General features: G+C 33.8%; 3 protein-coding genes and 1 long non-coding RNA gene across 10 annotated transcripts in view; 3 read left to right on the forward strand and 1 right to left on the reverse strand.

The window, feature by feature from the left end:
• The window catches only part of LOC111714847 (WAS/WASL-interacting protein family member 1), a 9,710-nt gene extending 3,844 nt beyond the window's left edge, over positions 1–5,866 (reverse strand). Inside the window, exons 1-6 of the mRNA XM_023490061.1 lie at positions 5,349–5,866; positions 4,649–4,731; positions 3,044–3,637; positions 2,001–2,089; positions 1,152–1,503; positions 82–303 (exon numbers count right to left, since the gene is read on the reverse strand). Coding sequence (XP_023345829.1) covers positions 82–303; positions 1,152–1,503; positions 2,001–2,089; positions 3,044–3,637; positions 4,649–4,731; positions 5,349–5,682 — 1,674 coding nt within the window. The 5' untranslated portion in view covers positions 5,683–5,866. The remainder of the gene's footprint in view (positions 1–81; positions 304–1,151; positions 1,504–2,000; positions 2,090–3,043; positions 3,638–4,648; positions 4,732–5,348) is intronic.
• A 473-nt stretch (positions 5,867–6,339) lies between these two features.
• Positions 6,340–14,307, forward strand: LOC111714804 (protein AF-10). Of its 7 annotated transcripts, none has more exons than XR_002768092.1 (7): positions 6,340–6,554; positions 7,829–8,073; positions 9,266–9,400; positions 9,853–11,481; positions 12,605–13,604; positions 14,059–14,122; positions 14,243–14,307. XR_002768092.1 is itself a non-coding variant. In XM_023490041.1 (7 exons), the coding sequence occupies exons 1-5, from the start codon at positions 6,446–6,448 to the stop codon at positions 13,580–13,582; spliced, it is 3,096 nt and encodes a 1,031-aa protein (XP_023345809.1). In that variant the 5' UTR covers positions 6,340–6,445; the 3' UTR covers positions 13,583–13,604; positions 14,097–14,122; positions 14,243–14,307. The 7 variants fall into 7 exon arrangements, 5 of the variants coding, with proteins under 5 accessions (XP_023345809.1, XP_023345778.1, XP_023345785.1 ...); XR_002768093.1 differs by having other exon boundaries at positions 14,063–14,122; XM_023490041.1 differs by having other exon boundaries at positions 14,097–14,122.
• Positions 14,308–14,559: 252 nt separating this feature from the next.
• LOC111714845 (uncharacterized) lies at positions 14,560–23,217 on the forward strand. Its single transcript, XR_002768097.1, has 3 exons — positions 14,560–14,598; positions 18,552–18,651; positions 23,126–23,217. It is a non-coding gene; the product is annotated as an uncharacterized LOC111714845 (long non-coding RNA).
• A 588-nt stretch (positions 23,218–23,805) lies between these two features.
• The window catches only part of LOC111714857 (uncharacterized), a 9,516-nt gene continuing 6,073 nt past the window's right edge, over positions 23,806–27,248 (forward strand). The window contains exons 1-3 of the mRNA XM_023490071.1: positions 23,806–23,955; positions 24,702–24,755; positions 25,204–25,252. Of these exons, the coding sequence (XP_023345839.1) occupies positions 23,873–23,955; positions 24,702–24,755; positions 25,204–25,252 (186 nt within the window). The 5' untranslated portion in view covers positions 23,806–23,872. The remainder of the gene's footprint in view (positions 23,956–24,701; positions 24,756–25,203; positions 25,253–27,248) is intronic.

A 27,248-nucleotide genomic window follows, 5' to 3' on the forward strand; every position in this document is an offset into this window, starting at 1 on the left:
CCGTTTTGGGGCCCCCCCCCCCCTTTGAAATTATATTTTGAATATGGATTTTCTTAAATGTCAAGGTATTTTTAAACTTACATGGTTTGGAGGAGGCGGAGGCAACGCTTTATTCGGAGGCTGAATTCCCGGAGGAGGTGGAGGGTTGGAGGGAGGGGGTGGAGGAGGTTGGGAAGGTCGTTTATGTCCCGGGGGCGGAGGAGGCGGGGCACGGGTTGGTAGTTTGTTCGTAGTTATTTGTGCTTGGCTTACTGTGCGTAGCGGAGGAGGAGGGGCGTGTCCATTTCTGATACTTGTATCATCCTAAACAGTTCAGATTTTTTAAATATTAAATACTCTGATATTTGTTTTATCCTGAACAGTTCAGTTTTTTAAATATTAAATACTTTTTCTGATACTGGTAGTTAAGATTTTATATAACTTCTCAACTTCGTTTCTGATATATGTATCATTTCTAATAAGTAAGATTCTCAAAATTTTAATACTTTTTTGTATTCTGGTATTAATCTAAACCAATAAGATCCATTACGAAACCATCAAGATGTGTTTTGATAATTATAATAAATAATGTTCTGATTCTAATATCCAGATTTTACAAGATTTTAAATATTGTTTTAATAACCCTGTTAATAGAGTAACAGGTGGTTGATAAAAATCAACAGACTAATTTTTTTCACAGTTATAAAAAAATCCGCAAAAAGACTTAGATATACATATTTAAAAAGAAAAAGAAATATCTACTACAGAAAAAAAATTTATTTATAATCGATATTTTTTGCCGATTTTCTCTTTAACAAAGGTATATTTTGAGGCTGTAAGAAGAGAAGAGAAAGAACGATGTATTGCATATTTGAACTTCAACTGAATAAATTATTTTTCAATGAAGTGGTCAAGCAATTTCCACAAGGAACAAACTAATAAAATATTTTTAATAGTCAAATATTTTGCAAAAATAGTAATACATTTCACGCAGAGAACGGGCACCCGTCACTGGGTCGCTTTTATTTAAATTTGTAGAATACGAAATTATTTTTTTCTACAAACTTTTGGTTTGATCTATTTAATTCCAAGAACACATAATTAGGGAAAAGTTAGGATAAAAATATTTTTTCGTTTAACTTTTTTGGAATTTTTTTGCCTTGAATATTTACCTTTGTTGTTCTTTCTCCTAGATTATGTAGAACAGGTCTACCCTGAGGACCATGTCCTATGGTTTGATTAAAACTTTTAGAAACTGTTTGATTTCTGGCCAGGTTTAGATTCGAGGAGGAGACACCAGGTTTAGATGGAGGAGGAGGAGGAGGTTTAGACGAGGGATGAACTAAACCAGGAGAACCTGAAGGTCCACGAGGAGTTAGGTTTGGTTTGGTGTTTGGCACTGAAGGTTTAGGATTGGAGGGGGGCGGAGGCGGCCAGGGGCGGGGCTGAGGAGGGGAAGGGTGGACCTCTTGTAGGTGTTGATCCAACCGGACTAGGACTTGGAGAAAGGCTAGGAGAAGAGTTCTACAATAAGATAAAATTAGGTTTTATAAAAAAAACTAATTCGTCAATATGCAAAAAATAAGTTATAATAATTTGATTTTGTTTTTAATAATAATTAGCATCATGCATCTATAAAATACTGGTTAATCAGAAAGCAGAATAAAAATTTGTGAAAAACAATATTTTAGATAAAGAGGAGTAACAGAGTTTACATCATTATACAAATGTAAATGGGAGACTGCAATCTGTAAGAATTTATAAACGGAGGGTTGCAACATTATTATTAACCATGCTGGGAAACGATCAACTATGAAGAAAAACATTTATATTGATAGATTCGGAGTTAGATAAAAAAGTGTCATTAACCAAAGCAAACAACAATCATAATAAAAGAAAACAAAAAAGTTAGAACAAGCAACATGGACGACAAACATATGTAAACAACCCAAATTAGTGTGATTCAGGGTTAATTTAGTAGCGAGGACATATTTACAGAGGATGGTATCGAGGATGATAACAGGCTGTTGGTTCGAGGACTAGAGGAGTACTTGGTGCTAACACGATCCAACCCTTTCTGTCCAAACTGTGTACAATTGTAACTAAACCGCTGTATATAGCCATTTCTAACGAAACAACATGCCAGCAGACTATTTTTTACACTTTTCCCTAGGATTATTTAATAACTATAAAAATACAGTTAACTCTCCAGAGAAGACTTTTTTCATATAATTTCAATATTATGCTGCATTAGGACATATTTTATGATTTTGATAAGAACCTAGTAAGATTAATGTTATCTAATGGAGTCCATATTGATCTTGTAAAAGATTTTATCAATATTTTTTTTAATTTAAAAAAAAATTATTTTCATCTTGAATTGCTACTCTTTAATATCTTAATGTCACAAAAAAATGGTCTTTCTCATTATTCATTTCTCACTACTTAGCTCCGGTACAAAAGCTGACTCCTTTATTCTTACACTCTTTACAACTCTCTCAGAAGAATGATTTTTAAACCACATTGTTATTGAAACCGGCACGTTATTCCCTAGCGATAATCTCTCCACTTTTAGGATCATAGTTCAAAGAATTTGACTGTTTCACTCCGCCTGAATCCTTCATAATTCTAGGATTATGAACATAGAACATGATTTCTCCAGGTACATGGATAAACAGTAGCCTTGCTAGCTCCGGAAGAAGATATCAGACTGCTGACATTGGCATTTAAAGACTGGAGGAGGAAATTATTTATTATTCATGGTTTCGTGTTGGAAACCAGGGGGTTTAAAACTAAGTTATATACTGGACATTCAAGTAATAGGTTAAAAAAGAATAAATTATTTAAAGAAATACTAAATACTGATTGGTCTTTCACCCCCGGATTTATTTGGTTGGCGAATGTGTTATCCCTCAGCCTCCTAGCTCGACATTGAATCCTAAACCCTGAACTTTCCAATATACGTTAAACTAACTCTACTCCAGGCGGATTAGTAGTCCCGGATCCAGGGGTTAGTGCAGGGAGGGAGGATTAGTTTAGGGATATAGAGTAGACTTGAACGTACAGTGTGTTGAAGAGATGGTTTAACCGCCAGGGGAGGCGGGGTCGGGCAGGCAGATCGTAGCTCCTCAGCACGCTTTCTTACTCGACCATTCGGCACACAACTTGGGGTCATTCGGGTATCTTCGCCGCCGTTTTCTCCGAAAAAGTAGTTTTCTCTGACCGGTGTTCTACTGTAAACTGGATCACCGTCGTCTTCGTTTAAATTTTGTCTTGATCTCCTAAGTGTGAGGGTAACTCTAGTATTGTACATAATCTTCTCCGACTGCTCAGGAGATATAAAGGTCGAGGATTTTGTCTTGGATAGTTTTCCAGGTTTAGGGGGAACCGGGGCCTTCTGCAGCATGGAATCCGTAGAAGTTGTTTTTTGAATTGAATAATTTTGATTGTTTCCATTTATTCCATTGAGCTCGCCGTTCCGTCGGATTCCATAAGTAGGAGTTCCATTCGAAGGAGTTCCATTATTACGCCCTGGTCTGCTTGTTGGTATGGAACATAAAGTGGGTTCGGGTGAAATTATATCTGGGGTTTCTCCGAAGTAGTAGGAGTGTAGAGACCCCCCACCCCGAGTTCGGTCACAGCTTTTCTTGGATATGTCCTGTACATTTAATACACCATACACTTCATAAAATGGCTAAATCTAAAACCTCTTTTGATTAGAATAAAATAAAGCCGTGGTGATAAAAATGCTTTAGCGTGACGTCTTTAAAAACTAAGAGTGATTCTAAAAAATCATGCAGGGTGGTAGTAAGGGGGGGGGATATTTACCCTCATAAAATGTAGGTAACTGCTTCCTCCAAGTCTATATCTTTCGGAAAGCTTGAAAGGGGAAAAATGTATTATTTCTCCTCAAAGAAAATAGTTTAAACATGTTTGATTTCTTCGAAGATTATATAATCGGGTAATTATGAATATTGAATCTTATCCATTGTGAAGATACGAGCATTGTTAATTGTGTGTAAAGCTGAGTGGATGTGTGTAGGAGGGGGAGGGGGCTTTCCAGAACAATTGTTAACATGACTCAGAATCAATAGTTTAATCTAAATTTCTTTTAGAAGTTAGAACTCATTGAAATAGACAATAATTATTAATCTTTGCACATGAACTTATTTTCTGTACACGAAAGTTAATTTCTGTACATGACAGTTTATTTCTGTATAAGAAAGTAAATTTTTGTACAAGAAAGATGATTTCTGTACATAAAAGCAAATTTCTGTAAATTACAGATTATTTCAGTACATGACGGTTAACTTTTAGTACATTGAACTTAAACGCCGATTCAATTATGTTTCAAGAACAAATTAAAATTATTACTTTTAAAAAAGATAATTAAACAGGGAAATGCTTTAGAAATTTGACAAACATTTGTGGCAAAAAGAATAGATAGTAAGAAATTGTAATAATTAAATTAGAATGACTTATAAACCTAAAAGATAACATATTTAAGATATTTAATAGAACGTAATATGATCTGACTTTAAAATATATTTTCTTGGAATATATTGTTTACACAGACTGCGTTCTCTAAATAAACTATAAGCAATTCTTAAGTTATGAATAACTCATGAGAGTATTGTTAGTTTTAATAAAAATAATTAAAATCCCTTACCAGACTAGAAGAAGTAGAATTATACGAGTTTTTATACAAGGACCCGTTCCCAGGGGTCGGATCCCGGTTTAAAGGAGCAAAATCTAAAACAGCAAAAGTAAAAAATCTCTAAGAGACCAATAGCTTTTTTTAAAGATGTTCCCCCAGCCCCAAAACAATTGTACTGTCAGGTACTTTCTGAGATAAAAAATAAACAAAAACAATTCTTTAAAAACATATTGGAATAATTTTAATTTCAACAAAAATAAACTAGGCAGTTGTCAATCTATCAGATTATTGAATTTCTCACACAACCGGACTTTTCTTGAGCATATTCTAGGTACATAGAAATATTTAAAAATACGCAAAACTGTACTGTATGGTACTGTCTAAGATAAGCTTAATCAAAAGCAAGTTTTATAAATGTATGGTAAATACTTAGATCAAAATACACTTTTCAGTAGTCAATCCATCATTTATTAATTAAACACTTAAACCTATTTTATATACCCTGTGAGAACTACAAAATAAAACTTGGAACAAAATTCTAGTTGTTTAAATTTAGTAAAGTTATCAGTAACGCTAATTTTGATAATTTTTATATGTAAAAAAAAACACTTTAAAAATTGAAGTCATGTACAAAATGAGGGTCCATCCTAGAGGGGGGGGGGCCATGAAGAATGTTGTAAAGTTTGTTTATATTTTTTTCATAATATTATACCATTGTTACTCCGCCCAGTAGAGACTCCGCCCTTAGTTTTCTTAAGAGTTGGGATTCCGCCTGCAAACAGTCCGCCAATACCGGGCAAAGGTCCAACATTCTGACTAGAATTATTCTCCGCTCTTCCTCCGCCGCCTCCGCCGGACGGTGCAGGAGTTGAGGCTTTCCCTGTGGATACAATAGGTGCGCTTCTATCATTGGTGGTAGTCTTTCTCAGTTTAGCGCCAGCCTGAATATCTTTCAATAAATCCTTCCTTTCTCCGGCAGGTTTGACGGAGCCAAGAGAGAAGGAGGGAGGGGGAGGAGCTCCCGGAGGTGGGGGAGGGGGTGGCATGATCTTGTTGAGGTTACATCATATACATCGAAATAAAAACATGTTGCTTCTAGAGTTTATTTGTCAACTTGTAGCATTTGCAAAATTCACCCCATTCGTTTTATTTATTCACTTTGAGTGCAGATTCTCTTCTTTGGACCTAATCATTTCTATATCTGAAAAATTGACAAATTTAAACTGTTTTAATAGGATTTGAAGAAGTTTTGACAGATGTGTTTAGTATCAACTTTCCCAGCTACTCCGCCATTTTCCATATCAAGGAACAGATATGACGTCATTAATGAAATTGTGGGTACGCACCCAAAAAGTAATTTTCTTTTAAAAGAAATTATTCAAGTGAATTACAGAAAAAAATCTTTCAACGATCACAACATACTTTAAAAAATGATTACCAAACTTTGGAACTTACAAAAAAAATTTCTATAGAAATTATTTTTGGGACGTGGAATTAATATATACAAAGTTACAAAATTTGTAAAAATATCAAAATCCTGTAATTTAGTTTAAATTTTTAATTTTAAAAGGTCTGGAACATAAAATATAATTTTCCGTGAAGGTATAACTTTTTATAATAAGATATAAGAAAAAATAATGTCGTTTAGTGTGTTCCCAGTTTCCAAAAGTTTATATGCGCCTGAAGCGGTGTTGCGGCATCACTTGAGACGCCATTATGTTTACAGTATAGGCGACCCACCCGATACAGACTTTGTTTTTTTTTTCTGCCGACGCGAGAAATAAGTGTTGTATAAATGTATGTTGAGATATGGTTGAGATGGTAGGTGGTTGCTGCGTATGTTCTGACGAGCAGGGATGGAATGAGAATCCGTTGGTTTACTGTGACGGTCAGGGGTGCAACGTAGCGGTGCATCAAGGTATACCCTGAGACTGATGGAGACGTGATTCTTTTCATCTTTCTAATTTTAAGCTTAGTTTTGTATACTTAGAATGCTACTAATGTGCGACAAGAAAATTAGTTTTTTTTTCAATTTCATTTTATAAAATTGTTTATTTATTTTTCTAAATTGTTTGGATTACCCATACATTTAAGTTTCATGACCGTAATCTTAGAAATTTTCGAATTTATATTAAATTATTTAGTTTTTGTAATGTTTGCGTTTATGTGCCTTGTGATAATTCCTAACAAATATCGAATTCTAAATTTTTATTTTTATCAATTTTTTGATTCCGAGTTGATTTAAATTGTTCTTTATCTGTAGAATTCATCCAGTTCTACCAATTAATTCAATACAGTTTCAAGGATATATTCATTTTTCATTAATATCTGTGAATCGGTTTCTACGCTGCGGTCACGGGTTAGGTTAAGTTAAGACACCCTCTGGGCCGAGCAGCGCTGCGGCTAGGACAGGCTAGATGGCCGAGCGCTGCGGCCACATGTCTTACATTTATGATCCTCTTACGTTTAAGATCCATGTACAAAATCGCTCTCTAGGAAATTATCCAATTTCTGAGTTATTTCTGGCATTATTTACAATCTTCTGGTCCAGTTTAACATATACTGTAAATGTGTTATTTCTCCTGTGCACAATTTTCATAATCTCTAATCACGATCGTATAAAAAATTTTCACAATCTCTACTCACGAACGTATAAATAATTTTCAGAATCACTACTCACGAATGTATAAAAAATTTCAGAATCACTACTCACGAATGTATAAATAATTTTTATAATCACTACTCACGAAAGTATAAATAATTTTCTTGTCCATGAAATTTCCTCTTCATTGAATTTTTATGTTGTTCCTGAGAGACAATATATTTACTTTCAGCAATTCATTCTGAAACTGAGTGTATGAGCACTGTTCAGGGGTATTTTTTTTAAAAAATATTTTACCCCCCCCATATTCCAAAATGAACGACAAAAATTAGTCATCAGCTGGCAAGTTCCTGGCCAACCCTTTGATTAAACCCTGTAAACATAAATACAAATAATGTGGACTTGCTCCCCCTCCAATTGGACAAACTTTAAGTGAAAAAATTGTTTTTATAAGTATGAGGGTTTTGCCCTCCCCCTGTTATGAGATGTAGACCCCCCTCCCCATGAAATAAATGTTATGGCACTGCCTGATTAGTTTTGTTATATTTGAATATTTAGTAAACCTTTATTTATAATTATTCATGTTTTAGCTTGTTACGGAATTGTAACTGTTCCTATCGGTCCCTGGTTTTGTCGAAAATGTGAATCTCAGGAACGCGCGGCGCGTGTCAAGTGTGAGCTCTGTCCCAGCAAGGATGGAGCGCTCAAACGCACCGACACCAACAACTGGGCACACGTGGTGTGCGCCCTGTACATCCCTGAGGTTAGGTTTGGAAATGTTGCAACCATGGAACCCATCATTCTCTCTCTTGTACCTGCAGAGCGCTTTAACAAAGTAAGAATATGTAAAATTAATAGAAATAAAGTAACTTCTATAAATAATAAAGAATACAAAGGGGTCAATAATTTTTATAAATAATAAGTGAAAATAGTATTAAGGGGTCAAGAAGTAGTTACAATTAACTTTTATAAATATTTTTTAAAAAAAATAATAGAAGGGGTCAAGAAGTAAATACAATTAAATTTAATAAATAATAAATAAAAATAGAAAGGGGTCAAGAAGTAAATACAATTAAATTTAATAAATAATAAAAAAATAATAGAAAGGGGTCAAGAAGTAAATACAATTAACTTTTATTAATATTTTAAAAAAAAATAGAAAGGGGTCAAGAAGTAAATACAATTAACTTTAATATATAATAAAAAAATAGAAAGGGGTCTAGAAGTAAATATTAACTTTAATAAATAATAAAAAAAATAGAAAGGGGTCTAGAAGTAAATACAATTAACTTTAATAGAAATAAAAAAAATAGAAAGGGGTCTAAAAGTAAATACAATTAACTTTAATAAATAATGATAAAAATAGAAATGGGTCAATACAATAAACTTTGATTAACCATAAAAGAAATAGAAATGGGTCAAGAAGTAAATACAATAAAACTTTGATTAATCATAAAAAAATAGAAATGGGTCAAGAAGTAAATACAATAAAACTTTGATTAATCATAAAAAAAAATATAAATGGGTCAAGAAGTAAATACAATAAACTTTTATTAATAATAAAAAAAAATAGAAATGGGTCAATTGTTATTCATCTGTAAGCTGTAACTTCTCTAATACAGAGTTTTACAATGCTTAGTTTTCCTTTTCTCATCTTTCCTTTGTATTTATTGTAGAAGTTATTTCTAGTGGCGTTTAATTTAAAGAGAGGTTTGCCCAAATAATAATGGTACCATTTATTAAAAATCAAAGCATTGTGAAAGATATCGTCGTTATTTTATCTTGTAAAAAGCGTTGAACTTTGTAAATTAAGTTTTTTATCACCAACAAGTTGCTTTTATATTTAACCACAATCATCTTCAAGATTAAAAAACGAGGATATTTTCATCGTATTTTCCCACACACATGTTAAAACAGTACTGTTGTGAGTAGGGCACGCTCTCTTTAATTAAAACGTCACTTGAAATTACTTGAACAGTCCCTTTAACTAACTCTTATCTATGTTTCACCCCTCTATGTTTGTGTAGTTGTGCTACCTGTGTGAGCAGAGTGGGAAGGAGTCTAAGGCCTCCTCTGGGGCCTGCATGCAGTGCAATAAAAGCGGGTGTAAAGAAGCGTTTCATGTCACCTGTGCCCAGGCTCATGGACTGCTGTGTGAAGAGGTAAACTATTCAGGGGTTAATATTGTCAAGAAATAATTTTCGATAATTTGGAGTCCAAACTTATTTAAAATTTAGTAATAATGCCTTCTAAACTTCTGAACATATTGAAGATTAATACTCATTTTTAAGGAAAAGGGGAGGTTTAGATTTCTGAAATACATTTCCCTTGCGCTTCATGCTGACAAAGGATTAATTCCATCTTGATCAGTTCAGTGAATGATCCAAAGCCTAGATCCACCCTATAAATGGCGCGGATGCGATGCCAATCTGACTGAAATATTTTTTGCAACTTTTTGGGCTGTTTTTTTAAAAAATTCTTTTACCTTTTGTCATTTGGATCCGGATCTTAGGAGCAATGTTAAGGATCCAGATATGATCCTAAGCACTGGTTGTTGGGTTATGCCTCCCAAAAATATATTTGAATACGATTAAACTTTTTTCCCTTGTTTCAGGCCGGGAACTACATGGACAATGTTAAATACTGTGGATATTGTGAATATCATTACCAACGAATAAACAAAAAAATTGTAAAAACAATTCCGGCTTTTCGGCCGGTTCCTAGCCAGGAGCTCTCTCCAACCTCAAGTCCGGAGAAACCCTCTCCACCCAACCATGTTGCAAAGGATTCCTCCAAACATCTTCAATCCTCGTCCTCCTCCTCCTCATCCTCGTCGTCCTCTAAGAACAAGGGGAAGCGAGGACGGAAACCCGGCTCAATGCTCTACGATGCCAAACTAGAACCGCCAAAATTCAACCCAGATCTTGCAAGTCTCAACTCGGGAAACAATGGGATAGTTCCCTCCGGGTCTTCTGTTACCCTGACTCCAGTCTCAAGTTTTTCCAGTACAACAAGTGAAAAAAGTTTTTCTGCCACAAACAATGATTCCTCGAAAACGGAACGCTTTTTTAACAGTGATCATAAGTCCAAAGAGGACAAAAAGACGCCAAATGTTGTTGTTAAAATTGGTAAACACGGAGAAACCTATCATGCAAAGAAGGAGGAGATAGAAAAGGATATTCCCAAGGAGAAAGATCCCCCTGCCGACTCAAGTGTAGAGAAAGTACCTAATAGTCATTCTAAACCTGATTCCATGGAGATAGATAAACGAAGTGTTGGTGAAACCAAGGATGATCAAGGAGAAAAGAAAGGTTTCACCAACGCTAACTTTGTCGAGAGCTACGTGACGCAGAGCGTCAGCGTAACCGCGGCCCTTATTAAGTCTGATAAGGAGCAGTCGCCTCCTCGCAAAATAAATTTGGACTTTTCGTCTATAAAGGTCGAGGCTATGGATGTAGACAGCACTGTGTCTCTAACTAGCAGTATAAGCTCGACAAATTCCACGGGTAAAAGTCGAACCTCGAGTAAAGACTCCGGGGTCGTGTTGGAGACTGTTCCTAGTAGTAAACCCTACCCAGATACCGCAAACTCCTTAAGTGAAAGTGTACCTCAGTCTAAAACTAACCATAAAGACCTATTAAGTTCAACCTATATGTTTGACAGTGGTAACCCAGTGAAACCCAGTTCATCCAGTCTTTATTCAAGAAGTAGTCTTAGCAGTAGTGTCAGTCTTTTCCCCACCAACAGTACTTCCAGTCATAAACCTATCACGGAGCAAGTTTCCTTGAATAGTGTCTCAATAACCCCCGCAATTCCCTCCACTATCTCCTCCTCCTCCTCTGCCACCCTGAGCAAAAACGAACTATTAAGCTCCGGTAAAACTAGTATTATCCCTGTCAACCAACCCGTCACAATCTCCCCTATAAACTCTACGGACAAGGTACCTGATCTGACGCCGTTAGAATCTCCTAACCAGCCAAACTCGGCAGTCAGTCCCAGATCGGCTAATGGACTGAAACGTCCGGGTCGGCCGCCGAAAAAGGGTACTCACATCGCTTCGAACACACTGGCTTGGCTAACAGTGGAAGATAATCTCGATGCTTCCAGCGTGAAGAGACTGAAAACCGAGGATAATAAGTCGGAAGAGAAACCTGAACCTAAAGATATGCACAGACTCATGATGTTCGGAGCAACCTTGAACCCTGCCTCAGGAATGGCCAAAGAAATGACTTCAGTTTTACAGGTATAGTGCCAATCCACAAAATAAATCCCAATAGATATACTAGATCTGGGGGTTCGGTTCATAACGGGTCCTCTTTTTCAGATTTCATTTCAAATTAGTTCAAATTAGATCTTTAATCAAAAGCTGTTCAATAATATGTTTTTTATAATATTTTATCTTAAAAGATTTCCTGTTAATCGAATTTAAAAATTTAGAATAAAAAAAATAAAGTAAAGATAAGTTCTCATGAGTTTTATTTTGTAAAATTAGGTCTCCAAATCATACAAAGTCAAAAGGTTAATAATCAAAAGATTTTTTTTGTTCACAAAAATAAGACATTAGATCGTTTTTAAACAAATCCCAACCCTACTCTCTAGCACTAGAATTATATCATTTTCTTCTCAATATATTTCGCCAAAAACTTTGGCATCATCAGGAGTTTGTCCTATAATATAACAGATATAAGCAAAAAATAAGACACAGTTTGTGTATTCTAGCAGTTGGGAGTTAACAGGCAGTTCCTTGGGTGCATGTCTAAAAATAATTTTCTCTACAAAAACTTCACTTAAAAAATTATTACCACACTTGATTAATGTTTTTTTCTTACAAAAAGAAACAATTCAATAGTTTTAAAGAAATTAGTTTTATAACGTTAACCAGACTGAAAAATAATAATCCTACTTTGAATCAACAAGTTTCATTAAAAAGAAGAAGTAAATAAATACTCGAAAGCGAAACGATTTAATATTTTTTAATGCTACCATTAAAGAAGTTTTTTGTTTATTAATTTTTAAGATTAAATTAATTCATTTGATATTTTATTATTATGAGTTATGATTTAATAATGATTTAATGGGATTTTCTCCCACTTATAAATTAAATAGATAAACTGTGATTTCAAAAAAATATTTTTTGTATAGTATAGAAAATTTCCATTCTTCTTCACACGACAAATAATATTAATAAACGTTTTAGATTAAGCAATATTATGAATTAAAGAAAATGCCACAAAAAAAGATTGATAATGTGATGGCCTCAAACAAATTAATGGAGTTAACAAAAATAAGAGACGCCGAGGCTGAACTTCAGGCCGAAGATTTGATTTTCATTTTAATTTGATTTTAATTTTTTTTTTTTTTTGCAGAGTGAGGTAGCTGCACACTCTGTTTACAACTCCGACCAGGTTCAGTTGACCGGAGTTCCTCTACCTGGACATAAACGTGAAGTATCCCGCTCTGCCCCGCACACTGTGGCCGGTATGCTGGACCCGGCGCGCCAGCCCCAAACCATGGAGGAGCTACTGGAGAGGCACTGGGAGCAGGGGAGCAGGTTCCTCATGGAGCAGGCTAGTCACTTCGATATAGCATCCTTACTCTCCTCCCTTCATCAACTCAAGGAAGAGAACGTAGGTCTAGAGGATAGTGTTGATCGTCTTCTTTCTAGGAGAGATCATCTGTTAGCGGTGAGATCCCGACTCCTTGCCCTCAACTCACTCAACCTGGCGTCCCAACCTGGAGATAGCAGGCGGGATACCCCGGTACAGAACGGTCCGACCAGTGTCACGGATAAACGTCTTGTATCTCCGAGTAGTCGGGTTCACATCTCTCCGGGAGGAGAAAAATCTCTTCCAAGTCCTCGTGAGAGACCGACACCTCCTGCACCTTCTCCTCATGATAGAGTCGCACAACCTTCACCCCGTGAACGGGATCGATCCCCTCGTCTTCCTCCTCAATCTCCTCTAGAAAACGGACTTGATTCACTTTACCGCGGTCAATCCCAACTCCTAGCCGTTGCGCACGCAACCAACTCCCAGCATCGACAGCACTCTCCCTCCGGGGTTCCTAAACCTGCTCATTATCCTCATAATACCAGTTTATCCCACTCCCGACATTCAGATCTCATATCCCACTATCCTCCGACCTCCTACCAGATGGTTTCCCCTCCGGCTCCTCCGAAAGGAATCATTCCGTTACAATCTGGTCCTTTACCTGCTCATTCGGTTCATCGGTCAAACCCAACCCGCCCTGTTCATCATCCCCCACCCCCAGGACACCATAATATGCATCCTAACTATCAACAGATGTTGCGTGTATCCCCCCAATCTCATCAGATTAAGAAATGATGAGTTTACTTCCTTTGATCCAGTGAGAACCTTCATGCAAACCTAAGCCGAGATTAGAAACTTTAACATTTCCCTATGCTTTTAGAGCTGTCTCCTCAATGTGCCTTGGGATTTTTCTTGTTAACATTTCAATTGGAAGGGCGGGCGGAATCATTGATCCTGGCTTAATTTAAACTCAGGGGATGGAGGAAGAGGATATTATTTTCTGCAAAAATTATTCCTATTTAAAAGGTAAAAAGCTTGCAAGTTGAACTTTTTCTCCTTTTTTAAAATCTTCCAAAATCTGGAAAATGTATTCCCCTGAATAAAACTGCATTTATTATTCAAAATGTTGAGAATCTTAAGTTTTGGTGGTATTATTAAATGTGTACTTCTACGGAGGAGGGGGGTATGATTAAAATACATAATTAATACAGTCAACAAACATACTTTATTAGTTTATAAATGTGTTAATCTATTAAAGGACATCACTATCGGAAGCAAACTCGTCCTGAACTCCAAATTCTCATTCCAGATTGGATTTGTTTAATCCTTGTTATTGTATGAGACGGATATTTTTATTTTGTGATTTTGGTCTGAATTTAGTTTATGGCTGTGTGCTGGCATGTATTAATCCGTCTCATACAACTGTATTTACATCTACGGATGAAACTATTATAGTTGTACCTTAGATTGTTATTATTGAAGATCAGATCCAGAGACTGATAAATAAACTTTAAACCTAACATGTATTTATCTCGGTATGTAATGTTCTGTATTACTCTGAAGTCCTGAGTAGTAGTCTTCTGAAGACTATTAGATTATTAGTCCTCTATATTATTAGATTATTAGTCCTCTGTATTATTAGATTATTAGTCCTCTATATTATTAGATTATTAGTCCTCTGTATTATTAGATTATTAGTCCTCTATATTATTAGATTATTAGTCCTCTATATTATTAGATTATTAGTCCTCTATATTATTAGATTATTAGTCCTCTGTATTATCTGGCTAGTGTTACGGGAATGCTTGAAGGTAACACAAATATTAATTGAAACATTTTATCTCGATTTACTAAAATTAACATTTCATTTGTGCTTTAATGTAGCCAGCTTTTTATAAAAGGGTGATTAAAATTAAGAACTATACACAAAAGATAATATTGTGCATTCGGAGGTGGCTCTGATAAGAAAATGTGGCTCTGACGAAGAAATGATGGGGCTCGTTACAATTGGGTACGCGTATTTGATGGTTTTTAACATTCGAGGATTTTGCAGCATTAAAAGAAGTTGATTTTGCCTTAAACTGATACTTTAATCCCAACATCTTTGCAACCCAATGTAGTAGACCTTATATATCTATTAATACTGTTATATTTAATGATCTTTTCTTCAGTTCGAAATATCAAAAGCTTCACGCCATCAGATTGCTAAGATATAGGGATAAGAAAATTTGAGTTTTTGGCAAAGACGAAATTCCTTTGAGAACCTTATTAGATTTTTCAGATTAAGTTTCTTGAAAGCCCATCACAGCATATGATTACAAACACGCTAATCTAACTTTTTTGTCCTACTTAAAGGGACAGTAAAGGAAAAATGAAAGGGGGTATAGGCTGAAAGCTAATCACTTTAGCTCTTGATCGCGACCCATGAAAGTTATATCTGATGTTCCTGTCTCGAGAAACTGATATAAAACTGTGTTAAAATTATACGAAAATTCATATATACGTAAAATTTAGAAAATCTTAAACTGAAATCACGTGACCAGAAATATCACCAATGGCAGAGCAGTATACTGGTCACGTGTCTCCGCCTGTATCACGTGACCACTTTACTGCACTGCCATTGGTGGAATTTCTGGTCAAGTAATACGGACGTAAAAATAATATTATGAATTAAATCTATTAAAAATAGAAATAACAAATATAAAAGTAAACCTAATTTACAATTAGCTTTCTCTGGGATATCATCGTTTTCAGATTGGTTTCTTATTTGCTGAATTTGATCTATTTAAACCTACTACTTTTATACAAAATTGTATATATATTAATTTTCGTATATATTTGACACAGTTTTATATCAATTTCTCGAGACAGGAACATCAGATAAAACTTTCATGGGTCGCGATCAAGAGCTAAAGTGATTAGCTTTCAGCCTATACCCCCTTTCATTTTTTCTTTACTGTCCCTTTAATATTTATAGGTGAAAAATGTTTTGAAATAATGATGATGTAATATAAATAAATAATGATAATGATAAATGATAAAAATATTTAGACAAATATGATAATAAGAATAGTAGGAATAGAATAATAATAATAATGATAGTTCAAATAATGATAATCATGATAATAATAATAGAAATAGCTCCAAATATTAATAACAGTAATGTTAATAAGAAAGATAATATAATTATTAAAAATATGAATCATAATAAAAATTACGCTTTAAATATTTTGATGAAAATAAAAAAAAATCTAAATATTAACAACCATTATAATAATACAAAAATACTAATTTGAATATTAATAATACATATATAATGATAATTTAGTTATTATTAAGAAATTGGGAACAGTGTAGAAAATTTGGCCAGCTACGTCTAAATGTTAAAATAATTGATTGAAGATGATGATATAATATAATTTCTGCTTGATCATTTTCCGCTATCTGAGTATTCAACACTTTTTGATAAATTGAAGGAATATGACCTGTAATTTTCTTTATTACAGAACAGGGATTACTATTCCTCACGTTTTTAAAAGTCATTTAAAACTTTTATTTATTTTTAAAAATCTTTTTTAAGATTTAATAATCAAAATAAAAGAAACTATGTTTCCCCAAAATATTAATATTAACCCCTTTACTATTACCAAGTTAGTTTGTTAGTTTATTTAATACTATCAGGATGATCGCTCTAAGTTTCTAAATTTGTTTACGCCTCCACTATTTAAATATCGTTATTTTAATAATTTCTGATTAGTTTTCGCTATCTGATCAAATGTTAAAAGTTTGTAAGATGTTCTTAGACTGTGAACATTGCGTCCCAACAAATATAACAATAAAAAAGCGCATTTAATCTTATTCTTGGTAGTTTTTAATTCTCATGGTTAGCTATGCATACTATATTTATTAACGATCCATGCCATGGAAACTAACCTATAGAGGAAACTGACTAGTAAGATACGACTTAATTATCGAGTTGTGTTCACTTTGATTTAAATCGACCTATACCATTAACTACGGCAAACCCCATGCAATCCAACTTAACTTAACCTATTTCAAGATCCAATATAATTTAGGTCGGAAAAAGCTTCAATCGATCAGTTTTCTCACGATCGGATTGAAATAATAATACAGAAAAAATAATTGTTTATATAGAAGAAGAGATAAAGAAGTACTTGCAATGTATTGCTCCCCCCCCCCTCCTAAATTTTATCCTGTGTAGATAGTGCTTGGTAAATTGTGTAGTTTATTATACATGCTCGCTGCTCAGTTCATGCTAAAGGAATTAATTGAGTTTTGCCACAAACTCAGATTTTCTAATCCCTTTATCTTTACAACCCTGTGTTGTAAATAGTTTTAAACAATAATTCTGTTAGATCAAATAATCCAAAGGTTTAAATCATCAGGTTGCAAAGATATGGGGATTAGAAAAGTTGAGATTGTGTCAAAGACTGAATTCCCTTCCTTAAAGCAGTGCTTTGATTTCAGCCATATAGAAAGTGTTCATCACTAAATCTTTAAGTTAGAAAAGTCCCCATAATCATTTTTTTATATAAAGTTTTAAAAAGTACTATTTTTTTGGCCTGCAGTTGTAACATAATGGATTATCTGTTTTAGACTAAAATGTTCAGGTAAATAATCATCCCCTGACACAGATTATACAGATGGGTGATGTCATTATTTTGTACATGATAACCGTGCTGTAAATATTAGAAATGAAAACTGATTTTTTTTATTTCAAGTCCAACTTTTTGAAGGCCAAATCACGAAACTTGTATCTTAACTTTAGCGCTTGAGATTAATTCTAGGATCATCAAAACTAAAATTCCTTCAGTCTCGAGAAGTTTAAATATAGCTTTGTACACAGTGAGAGCCATTAAACTGTGGAATAGATTGACAATTAAGCAATATTAAAGTGTATTTATGTGGTTACAAAGCAAAAAGGTCAATAGTCAATTGAAATTGGTCTATGAACATGTACACTTGTACTCTGCACAATTGCAGTGTACAATGTACAAGTACATTGCACATTTTAAGGTCATCAATTGGATTTAAAAGTCTTCTTTCTATTCTACAGTTGTCTGGTTCTCACCCGACTTGACAAAATTTGAAATTTGAAAGTGTTGGATAGTTTGTATCCTCCGATAGTTAAACAGATTTTAGAATTAATATTTCATGTGACCTTCCATTGATAGGGGTTCCTTGTCTCACCAAAAGTATGGAGATCTCCTTGCTTTTCAATCTGAACATTGATAGTTGTCAATTCTGGTTTCAAGGAAGAAAATTGACAGAACTTTTACTTTTTCAAGAACTATGTTTTTAAAGATTAATATTGTGAACAGGACATGATGTAACTCTGTTAACGGAGGTTCACTTGAAATTCCGCCCACAGTCCCTTTAACGGGGTCATACAACCAATGTTTGCTAAACATGCATCCAAGGCCGAATTTAAAGAATTTAAGCAGCGGCTTAATTATGAGACACGGCTCAAATATGATTGATTTCATTTGAAATTGTGTTTAATGTTTCAAGATTTAAGTCAACCGGTTTTGACGGATTTGAGACGCGGCTCAAATTCATTAAATTCAGTATTTTTATAATCTTAAATATTTGTTTTAAAAGAGAAAAAATATAGAAATTGCATATATTTCTTAGTTGTTTTCGACGACAGTCTCTAACAGAGCATATAAAAAACTCAAAAATCTTACTTTTGCTAAACATCCATATCATTTAGAATCTAACTATATTTTTTAATTGTTTTCAGTAAAAGTGGACTTATCTCTGCATCTCTCCTCAATTCTCCAGTCACTAATATACGTAGTGTTCGTACAGTACGCAGATTTGACGCAAAAACTACGGTAAAGGTATGTTAATATTTGGGTGTCCATGTAGATAAACCAAAAATATTATTTAGTTAATTTTATTTCAATATTTTTCCACCGATAACATGAACGCTGCAAATATTTTATAGTGTTTTTACTCCCCCGGTAAATATTTATTTGATAAACATGATATTAAGGTGTCCCACGAAACATTAAAGTTGGTGAATAGTAATTGAATGTCTTCTTCCATATACTGTATTAGATATTGAAGACTTTAAGACTTTTTGTAGTTTATTTAGTTTAAAAAACTTTACTTAATTATATTTTACTTAGAAATCAATTTTACTTTAATATGGATGCCATAAAATATCCATTATTATTCTTTTTGGTAACAAAAAACTAACATATTATGGAAGAAGACATTTTAAACTTTTCACCAGCTATCATGTTTCGTGGGACACCCTGTACGCTACTATGGAAGAAGACATTTTAAACTATTCACCAACTGTCATGTTTCGTGGGACACCCTGCGCGCGACAGTACACTATGCAATGCACAGTGTACTGTAGCGTACAGGGTAGTTTATTTAGTTTTAAAAAACTCAAGTATATTTTACTTAGAATTCAATTTTACTTTAATATGGATGCCATAAAATATTTATTATTATTCTCTTTGGAAACAAACAACTTGACATATTATGAAAGAAGACATTTTAAACTCTTCACCAACTGTCATGTTTCGTGGGACACCCTTTACGCTACAGAACACTATGCAATGCACAGTATGGAATTGGACAAAATCACTAATTTTGAAGTTGAATGAAAAGTTTAAAATTTTATATTTTGCACTATACAATGGAAAACATTTTCTACAGGGTGTCCCACATAATATTAGATCGTTTATTGCTTTTTAAATTAAGATTTTAGGGTTAATCAGAAAATTTAAAAAAGAAAGAATATTTTTTTTAATAATGTATGAGCTTTTGTAAATATTTTCTGGCAAAAAAATATCAGGTTTTCCAAGTAATATTTGCACAGTTTGGTGTTGAAGACTTGAGAATAATCTAATATGATATGGGACGCTCTGTTAGTTTCTTGAAATAAAAGGTTCGAATAGGGACTGTAGTCGTATTTACGAGGTACTCTTCATTGTAAAGTGATGTAGTCGTATTTACGAGGTACTCTTCATTGTAAAGTGATGTAGTCGTATTTACGAGGTACTCTTCATTGTAAAGTGATGTAGTCGTATTTACGAGGTACTCTTCATTGTAAAGTGATGTAGTCGTATTTACGAGGTACTCTNAATTTCAAGTGACTTGCTCATAATAGAAGAAGTGGAAAATTATCAGAATTAAACACTTTTCGGGCTATATCAAAACGACGATATCTTCAACATTATTGATCAAATAAAAGTTTGAAGGTTAGTGTTGTAAATGAGACATGAAATTACAACGGCAATCCCTTTCACGAAAAAAAAGTTATTGGAAATATCATAGTTTTCCCAAATATGATTTCCTTTCCCAAATATATTTTCCTTTCCCAAATATATTTCCTTTCCCAAATATATTTTCCTTTCCCAAATATATTTCCTTTTCCAAATATATTTTCCTTTCCCAAATATATTTCCTTTCCCAAATATATTTTCCTTTCCCAAACATTATTTTCCTTTCTCAAATATATTTTTCTTTCCCAAATTTATTTTCCTTTCCCAAATATATTTTCCTTTCCCCAAACTACACTAGGTGAAAAATGTACAAGTTTAATATTGGGGGAAAGTGTTAAGCTAGGGAAGAGTGAATTCTGTGCAAAGGGGATGGAGGGGGGGAGGGGGATTTTCCTGACTCTAGATTCCCCTTAATCCAATCTAAATACCTGTCTCAGTACTCAGCAAATACAATAGGACGAGAACTTGTGAATATATACATTGTATATACCTGGATACAAGGATACAGTGATACTAGAGTCCAGGATACAGGGATACTAGAATACAGGGATACCAGGATACAGGGAAAACGGGATACACGGATACCATGATTCAGGGATACCAGGATACAGTGATACCGGGATACAGGGATACCATGATTCAGGGATACCATGATTCAGGGATACCAGGATACAGGGATACCTGGAAACTGGGATACCAGGACACAGGGATACCAGGATGCAGGGATACCAGGATGCAAGGATACCTGGGATACCAGGATACTGGAATACAGGGATACTTGGGTACAGTGATACTTGGGTACAGTGATACTTGGGTACAGTGATACAGAGATACCAGAATACAGGGATACCAGGATACAGGGATACCAGGATACAGGGATACCAGAATACAGGGATACCAGGATACAGGGATACCAGGATACAGGGATACCAGGATACAGGGATCCCGGTATACAGGGATACCGGGATACATGGATACAGGGATAAAGGGATACCATGGTGATACCAAGGATACCAGGATACAGGGATACCAGGTTACATGGGATACCAGTGATACCAGGGATACCAGTAATACCAGGTATACCAGGGAAAACAGGGATACCACGGATACCAGGGATACTAGGTATACCAGGGATACAGGGATAGCAGAGATATCCCAGGGATACCAGGATACCGGGGATACCGGGGATCCAAGGATACCAGGGATACCAGGGATACTAGGGATACAAGGGATATCGGCGATACAAGGGATACCAAGGATACCAGGGATACCAGGGATACCAGGGATACCAGGGATACCAGGGATACCAGGGATAACAGGAATACCAGGGATACCAGGGATACCATGGATACTAGGGATACCAGGTATAACAGGGATACTATATATCAGGGATACCAGGGATACCAGGGATACCAGGGATATCAGGTATACCAGGGATACTATATATAAGGGATACCAGTGATACCATGGATACCAAGTATACCAGGGATACCAGGTATTCCAGGGATACCAGGTATACCAGGGATACCAGGTAGGAATACCAGGTATACCAGGAATACTAGGGATACCAGGGATACCAAGGATACCAGGGATACCAAGGATACCATGGGGAAAACAGGGATAATAGGATTAAGAATAAAACTTTAGTTATAGTTTTATCGGTTTGTTACAATGTTGAGATAAAATTAACAGAATTATTGACAATATTCTCAGATAACCATGTAACCGTGATACAAACTGATAATTCAAAACCGTCAATTAGAACGTCAAACAACAATACAAACTCTTTATACAGAGAGGATGACACTGTGAGAAATATTTTATTTCCAATTGTTTTCTTCGTTTTTTAGGAATAGCTTTTGGTACTTGATGTTTTCATTTAATTACATACAAAATTAAAGAAGAAACATATTGTTAGAAGCAGTGTAAATGGTATGGCTCTATTAAAGGAACTGAGTTTTTGCCACAAACTCAAATTTCTAATCCTCATTTCTTTGCCACTTGGCGGTCTAAACCTTTTACATTTCAAACAGATTTTTTGATCTAACATAATTCAGAGCTTGAAGTATCAAGTGTTTAAGACATCGGGTTGCAAAGATATAGGTGTTATAAAAGCAGAGTTTGTGGCACAAACTCAATTCTGTTGTTTAGATTTATCGGATGTGAAGATTTTTTAATGAAATTTCATGTTAAGTTGAAAAAAAAATATTTCTCTTGAACAGTGCGTCCACCATTATTCATTTTGACGTGAAACTCAGTCCACGTGAGAAACCGAATTTCCAAGAGGGCCGATCTTTACCCAAAATATTGCCGGATTGCGGCATTGTACAAGGCAGACTGGTCAAACCAGTTTGGCCGCGTGGAGTTCCTACAATACCGTCTTCATGTTTTAATTCTCAATTTTCCAAGGTAGAAGAATATAATTGAGAAAAATAGAGTAAATTCTAAATTTGGCTGTTATTAGGATTTAAATGTATTTGTCTGATATTAATTTGATTGAACTACAAAAACAAGATACTGGTTTCCCCTGTATAAATCCCAATATGGTTGTAAAGATAATCAGTAATTGAAAGAATTGTACTGCAGCCTTAACCTCGTCTCTGTTTTATATTTTATTTCAAAAATTAATTTAGGAATCTGAATCATTAACATTTTTCCTTGTAATGCCTTTTTCCACAGTAGGACCCATATATATGTTTAAGGGAAATATTCTACTATTACAAATACTATTTTGTGAAGCACTTCTCCAACTTTTGAAGTAAAAACTTTACGTCTTTTTTCTTTAAAGTTGTTCCAACCAACATTGAACTTTGTCAAAAAACAGTTTAAAGTGAAAAAATTTTAGGCCTCAATTTTAACACTGAATTCAAAAATTTGATTTTTGAAACTTCAATCCGAAAATTCAAATCAAATCTTTTTTTCTTCCAACAACCTAATTGAGTGCTCTTAATTGTTATCTTTCTAAAAAACTTTTCAAAGTGTTAAAAACTAAATTAAAACTTAAACTTTGGTTTTAATGGAACCACGAGAAAACCATAAAATCATCTTATTTTTAAAGTAAATTTGATTTCAGGGTCTGCCTATACCTGGCCTAGTAGTACCAGCCCCCCGGATTGACCGGCCTTACCATAATACTGCTCAGAGTGGATATCCGTCCTGCTGTAGGTAAACCTAATCAGCAGAGTAGCATTGGTAAGGCTTCAAGAATATTCCAGAAACAGCAGTTTCTGGCTGTTTCTGGGTGGAATACGTATAAACTAAGCCCAATCTGAGCAGCACTACACTATATTGATAAAGCATTTTTACTCAAATCAAAAGGGCTCACATTGGATATTAAGATAAAGATCAAGTTTTAAGATGATATTAAGATAAAGATCAAGTTTTAAGATGATACAGTGAAACCCTTAATAAAGAATACATCGAAAGAATTCATCAAATGTCGTATTCTTCACTTTCTGATAATGGAATGTTGCAGATATTTAGTTATTTAATTAAATGATTATATGGAGCTCTTTAAAACTGTTTCCGCATATTCATGGCTATTTATTTATTTTCGCAAAAACTGAAATTTACGTAATATAGTATAAAACTCATCGAAAAAATGTCAAGACGACATTTGATAAATTCTTCCGATGTATTCGTTATTAAGGGTTTCACTGTATTAAGATAAAGATCAAGTTTTAAGATTATCGATAAGATATAAAAATTAGAAAATTCGAATTTGTGGCAAAAACTCATTTTCTTTTAGAGTAGACAAACACTTGTATCTCGGCAGATAACCGTAGATCTAAACAAACCTCCAGGTTCTGCTGAGGGCAGGATGGATCCAGCTCCAGGTACTCGTAGACCAGAGGAACCTGGAGCACATGAACAGGGTTCAAAACCCTCTACAGCTACTCCTAGGAACATTCAATAAAAGAAACTTTAAAATTCTCTCCAACAATATAGGATGACGATCAAGATTTGACAATAAAGACAATAAATATTTAGATTTCAAAAAAAGATTTGAGGGACTGTAATCGTAATATTTTAATGGACTCTTCAAGAGTACAATGCCCGATTTACAAAAGTACCCTTTGTACCTTTGTTTTGTAGAGGATGAAATCCCCGAAAGAGGATTATGAAATCCGCAAAATCAGAGTGTCGGATCCTGGAATCAGAGAAGACCTACTCAACTTCCTCTCCTTTTATAAACTCGTTATTTATCATGTAATTACAACTAGAAGCAGTAAATGTACTTCTAAAGTGTGTTCATTTAGTATTGAGATATTTGTGTGTAAACATATCAAAACCTGCTTGAATTCAGCTGCAATATCCAGTGTTCTCTGTGTTGAGTTCGTGGTGCACACTGTGATACACAAAGGTTTCAAGGGTACCGTTGTAAATCGGGCATTGTACTCTTTGTACGGAGGGTCACTCAAGATTACGCTTACAGTCCTTTAAGTAAATTAGTTTTAATCGGATTTGGTACACACATTGAGAATGAGGGTTGGTGGTACATTCTCGTGAAAAATTTAATTCAGTTTATTTTATTTAGAAAAAAGAAAATAAATATTTTTGTTTATCCGAGCATAAAAATAATTTGCCAAAGAAAAAAAATAGCTAAATAGTCTAAAAATAAGACGACATCATGTATTGAACTATTAAAGACGACCTGTCCTGAGAGGACCAACAATCCAGGCTAAAAGAGATGAAACACCAAGGTGAAATTTTGCACGAAAATTCAGTGATTATTAAAAGTGAAACAATTGTCATCTTCGTTCTTAATTTGGTTAAGATTACAAGTAAGGATGTTGCCATCGTAACTGTTCTAACATACAGAGTTTCCCACATCATATTGAATCATGTTGTAGAGCTTTAAATTGCGATTTTCGGGACTAATCAGAAAATATAAAAATAACGAATTATCTTTTAAAATTTGTATATTGCTAAAACAAAAATTTGCGTGCAAAAATACTAAGTTTTTAAAGTTGTTTGTGCGTGTTTTGACGTTAAAGCTTGGAGATAATCTAATATGATTTTTTCTCTCAAAGCAAGAATGCAAGAATGAAGTCTAATATAATAATAATAATAATAATAATAATAATAATAATAATAATAATAATAATAATAATAATAATAATAATAAAAATAATAATAATAATAATCTAGGTTGGAAAAGACTGACTCAAAACAGAAACAAAAACAATCCTTGGACCAGGTTAATTTTATCATTTTTAAACTACAGTTGTCGTCGTATATAATAATATAATGGAGACGACTTTTCAAGTTCAACTGTTTATTCTACCAAGCTTTTAAACAGAATGGATACACATAAACTTAAAATAAAGAGAAGATGGTAATTAGCAGTTTTTCTTCTTTTACTTGTAAACTTGTAATTTGAAATCATTAAACTAGAAAGGTCGTCTTCATTGTATTAATATAAACGCCGATCACTATATGATAATAATGTAACATGAGAAAATCTATATTTTCGTGACTTAATACATAATTTAAAATGTATGCATAAAAAATAACTAAATTTGCAAAAATTTGTCTAGGGGCGGCATAACTTTTTTGACAATCTAAAAGGGGGTTGGAGGGTTCCGGCTTAGCCCCCATAGCCCTCCCCAGTATGCGCCCCTAAAAGAATTGTTTTGCCGAAGAAATTTATTTGCAACCATCTGATTACGTGACACTAAATAATGTATCTTTTGTTCTCGTATATAAAGCATTTATTTCTCCATTATTGATTCGTCAATATTTAATATACGACACATTTATGAACAAGGGGGGGTATAAAAGTGTGAATGAAATTTTTTTTTACAAATATCTAATTTAAAAAATGTGCAATTAGTTTGAGATACAGTAAAAAAAATTATATGTGCTATTTTTTTTTAATCATCATTATGTTTTCGCCCTCAAAGCCCAGTGAGCAGTACCAGTTAACGTCAACAAGAATACAAGATTACAAGATTACAAGAATACAAGAATACAAGAATACAAGAATACAAGAATACAAGAATACAAGAATACAAGAATACAAAGATTACAAGATTACAAGATTACAAGATTACAAGATTACAAGATTACAAGAATACAAAAATACAAGAATACAAGAATACAAGAATACAAGAATACAAGATTACAAGAATACAAGAATACAAGAATACAAGAATACAAGATTACAAGAACACAAGAATTCAAGAACACAAGAATACAAGAATACAAGAATACAAGAATAAAAGAATAAAAGAATAAAAGAATAAAAGTATTCAAGAATACAAGAATACAAGAATTCCCAAAATGAGTTTAGGTACTGCATGAATAAAAGTAATTTTTCCTTTTTTAAACAACCGACATTAGAGTAAATTATTTATTAATTATAAATTTATTTTTTACGTCTATTTTTTGATATTGCAAAAATATTGATAATTTATTCATGAAAACATAAAGATACGATTATTAGAGTTATAATAACTCCTAAACCAGGTCTAGCTAAACTAAAAGGGAGCAAATGTATTACTTAATATTCATTACTTTACAAGAATGAACCTTCACTATAACAAAATCACTGCCCTAAAAAATGTTATTGAAAGAAATTAACTGGAACTATGGAACTGAGTTCTATTTTTCTAATTCTTATATTTTTGCAACACAGATGTCGGAAACCTTTGATATTTCAAATTAAGAATTCTGCTGGATGAAAAAGTCAAAGTTTGAAATATTGAAAGTTTACATCATCAGATTGTAAAATATAAAGGTTTCTTGAATTAAATCACAGAAGTCATATCACCCCCTAAATATACAGTGATAAGCAATAATATCAATACAATGAAGACGACTTTCAATTTCAATTTTGATTTAAATCAACCTGTTAAACAGCATAACTTGAAAACAAAGATAAGATGTCAATAAGAAAAGCTCCTCTTTGATTGCTTGTTAACTTGTAATTCGAAAAAAAGCTTGTTAACAATCAAAACTCAAATAAAAAGTCGTCTTCATTATATTGATATAATCGCCTACCACTATACATCATAAGGTTTATTAGGTTTTTTCCTGAACTAATTTTATAATCAGAGACAATATATTGGTCTCTTTGTCTTTGAACTATTTATCAAACCAAGCTAGGATATTTTGGTGAATTTTAAAATTAGAATACCACAGAATTGCATATAAGATTTAGATTTTTCACATTTTACACAACCCCCCCCCCC

This window comes from Eurytemora carolleeae, unplaced genomic scaffold (assembly GCF_000591075.1).
Source record: "Eurytemora carolleeae unplaced genomic scaffold, Eaff_2.0 scaffold120, whole genome shotgun sequence".
NCBI classification, from domain to species: domain Eukaryota; kingdom Metazoa; phylum Arthropoda; class Copepoda; order Calanoida; family Temoridae; genus Eurytemora; species Eurytemora carolleeae.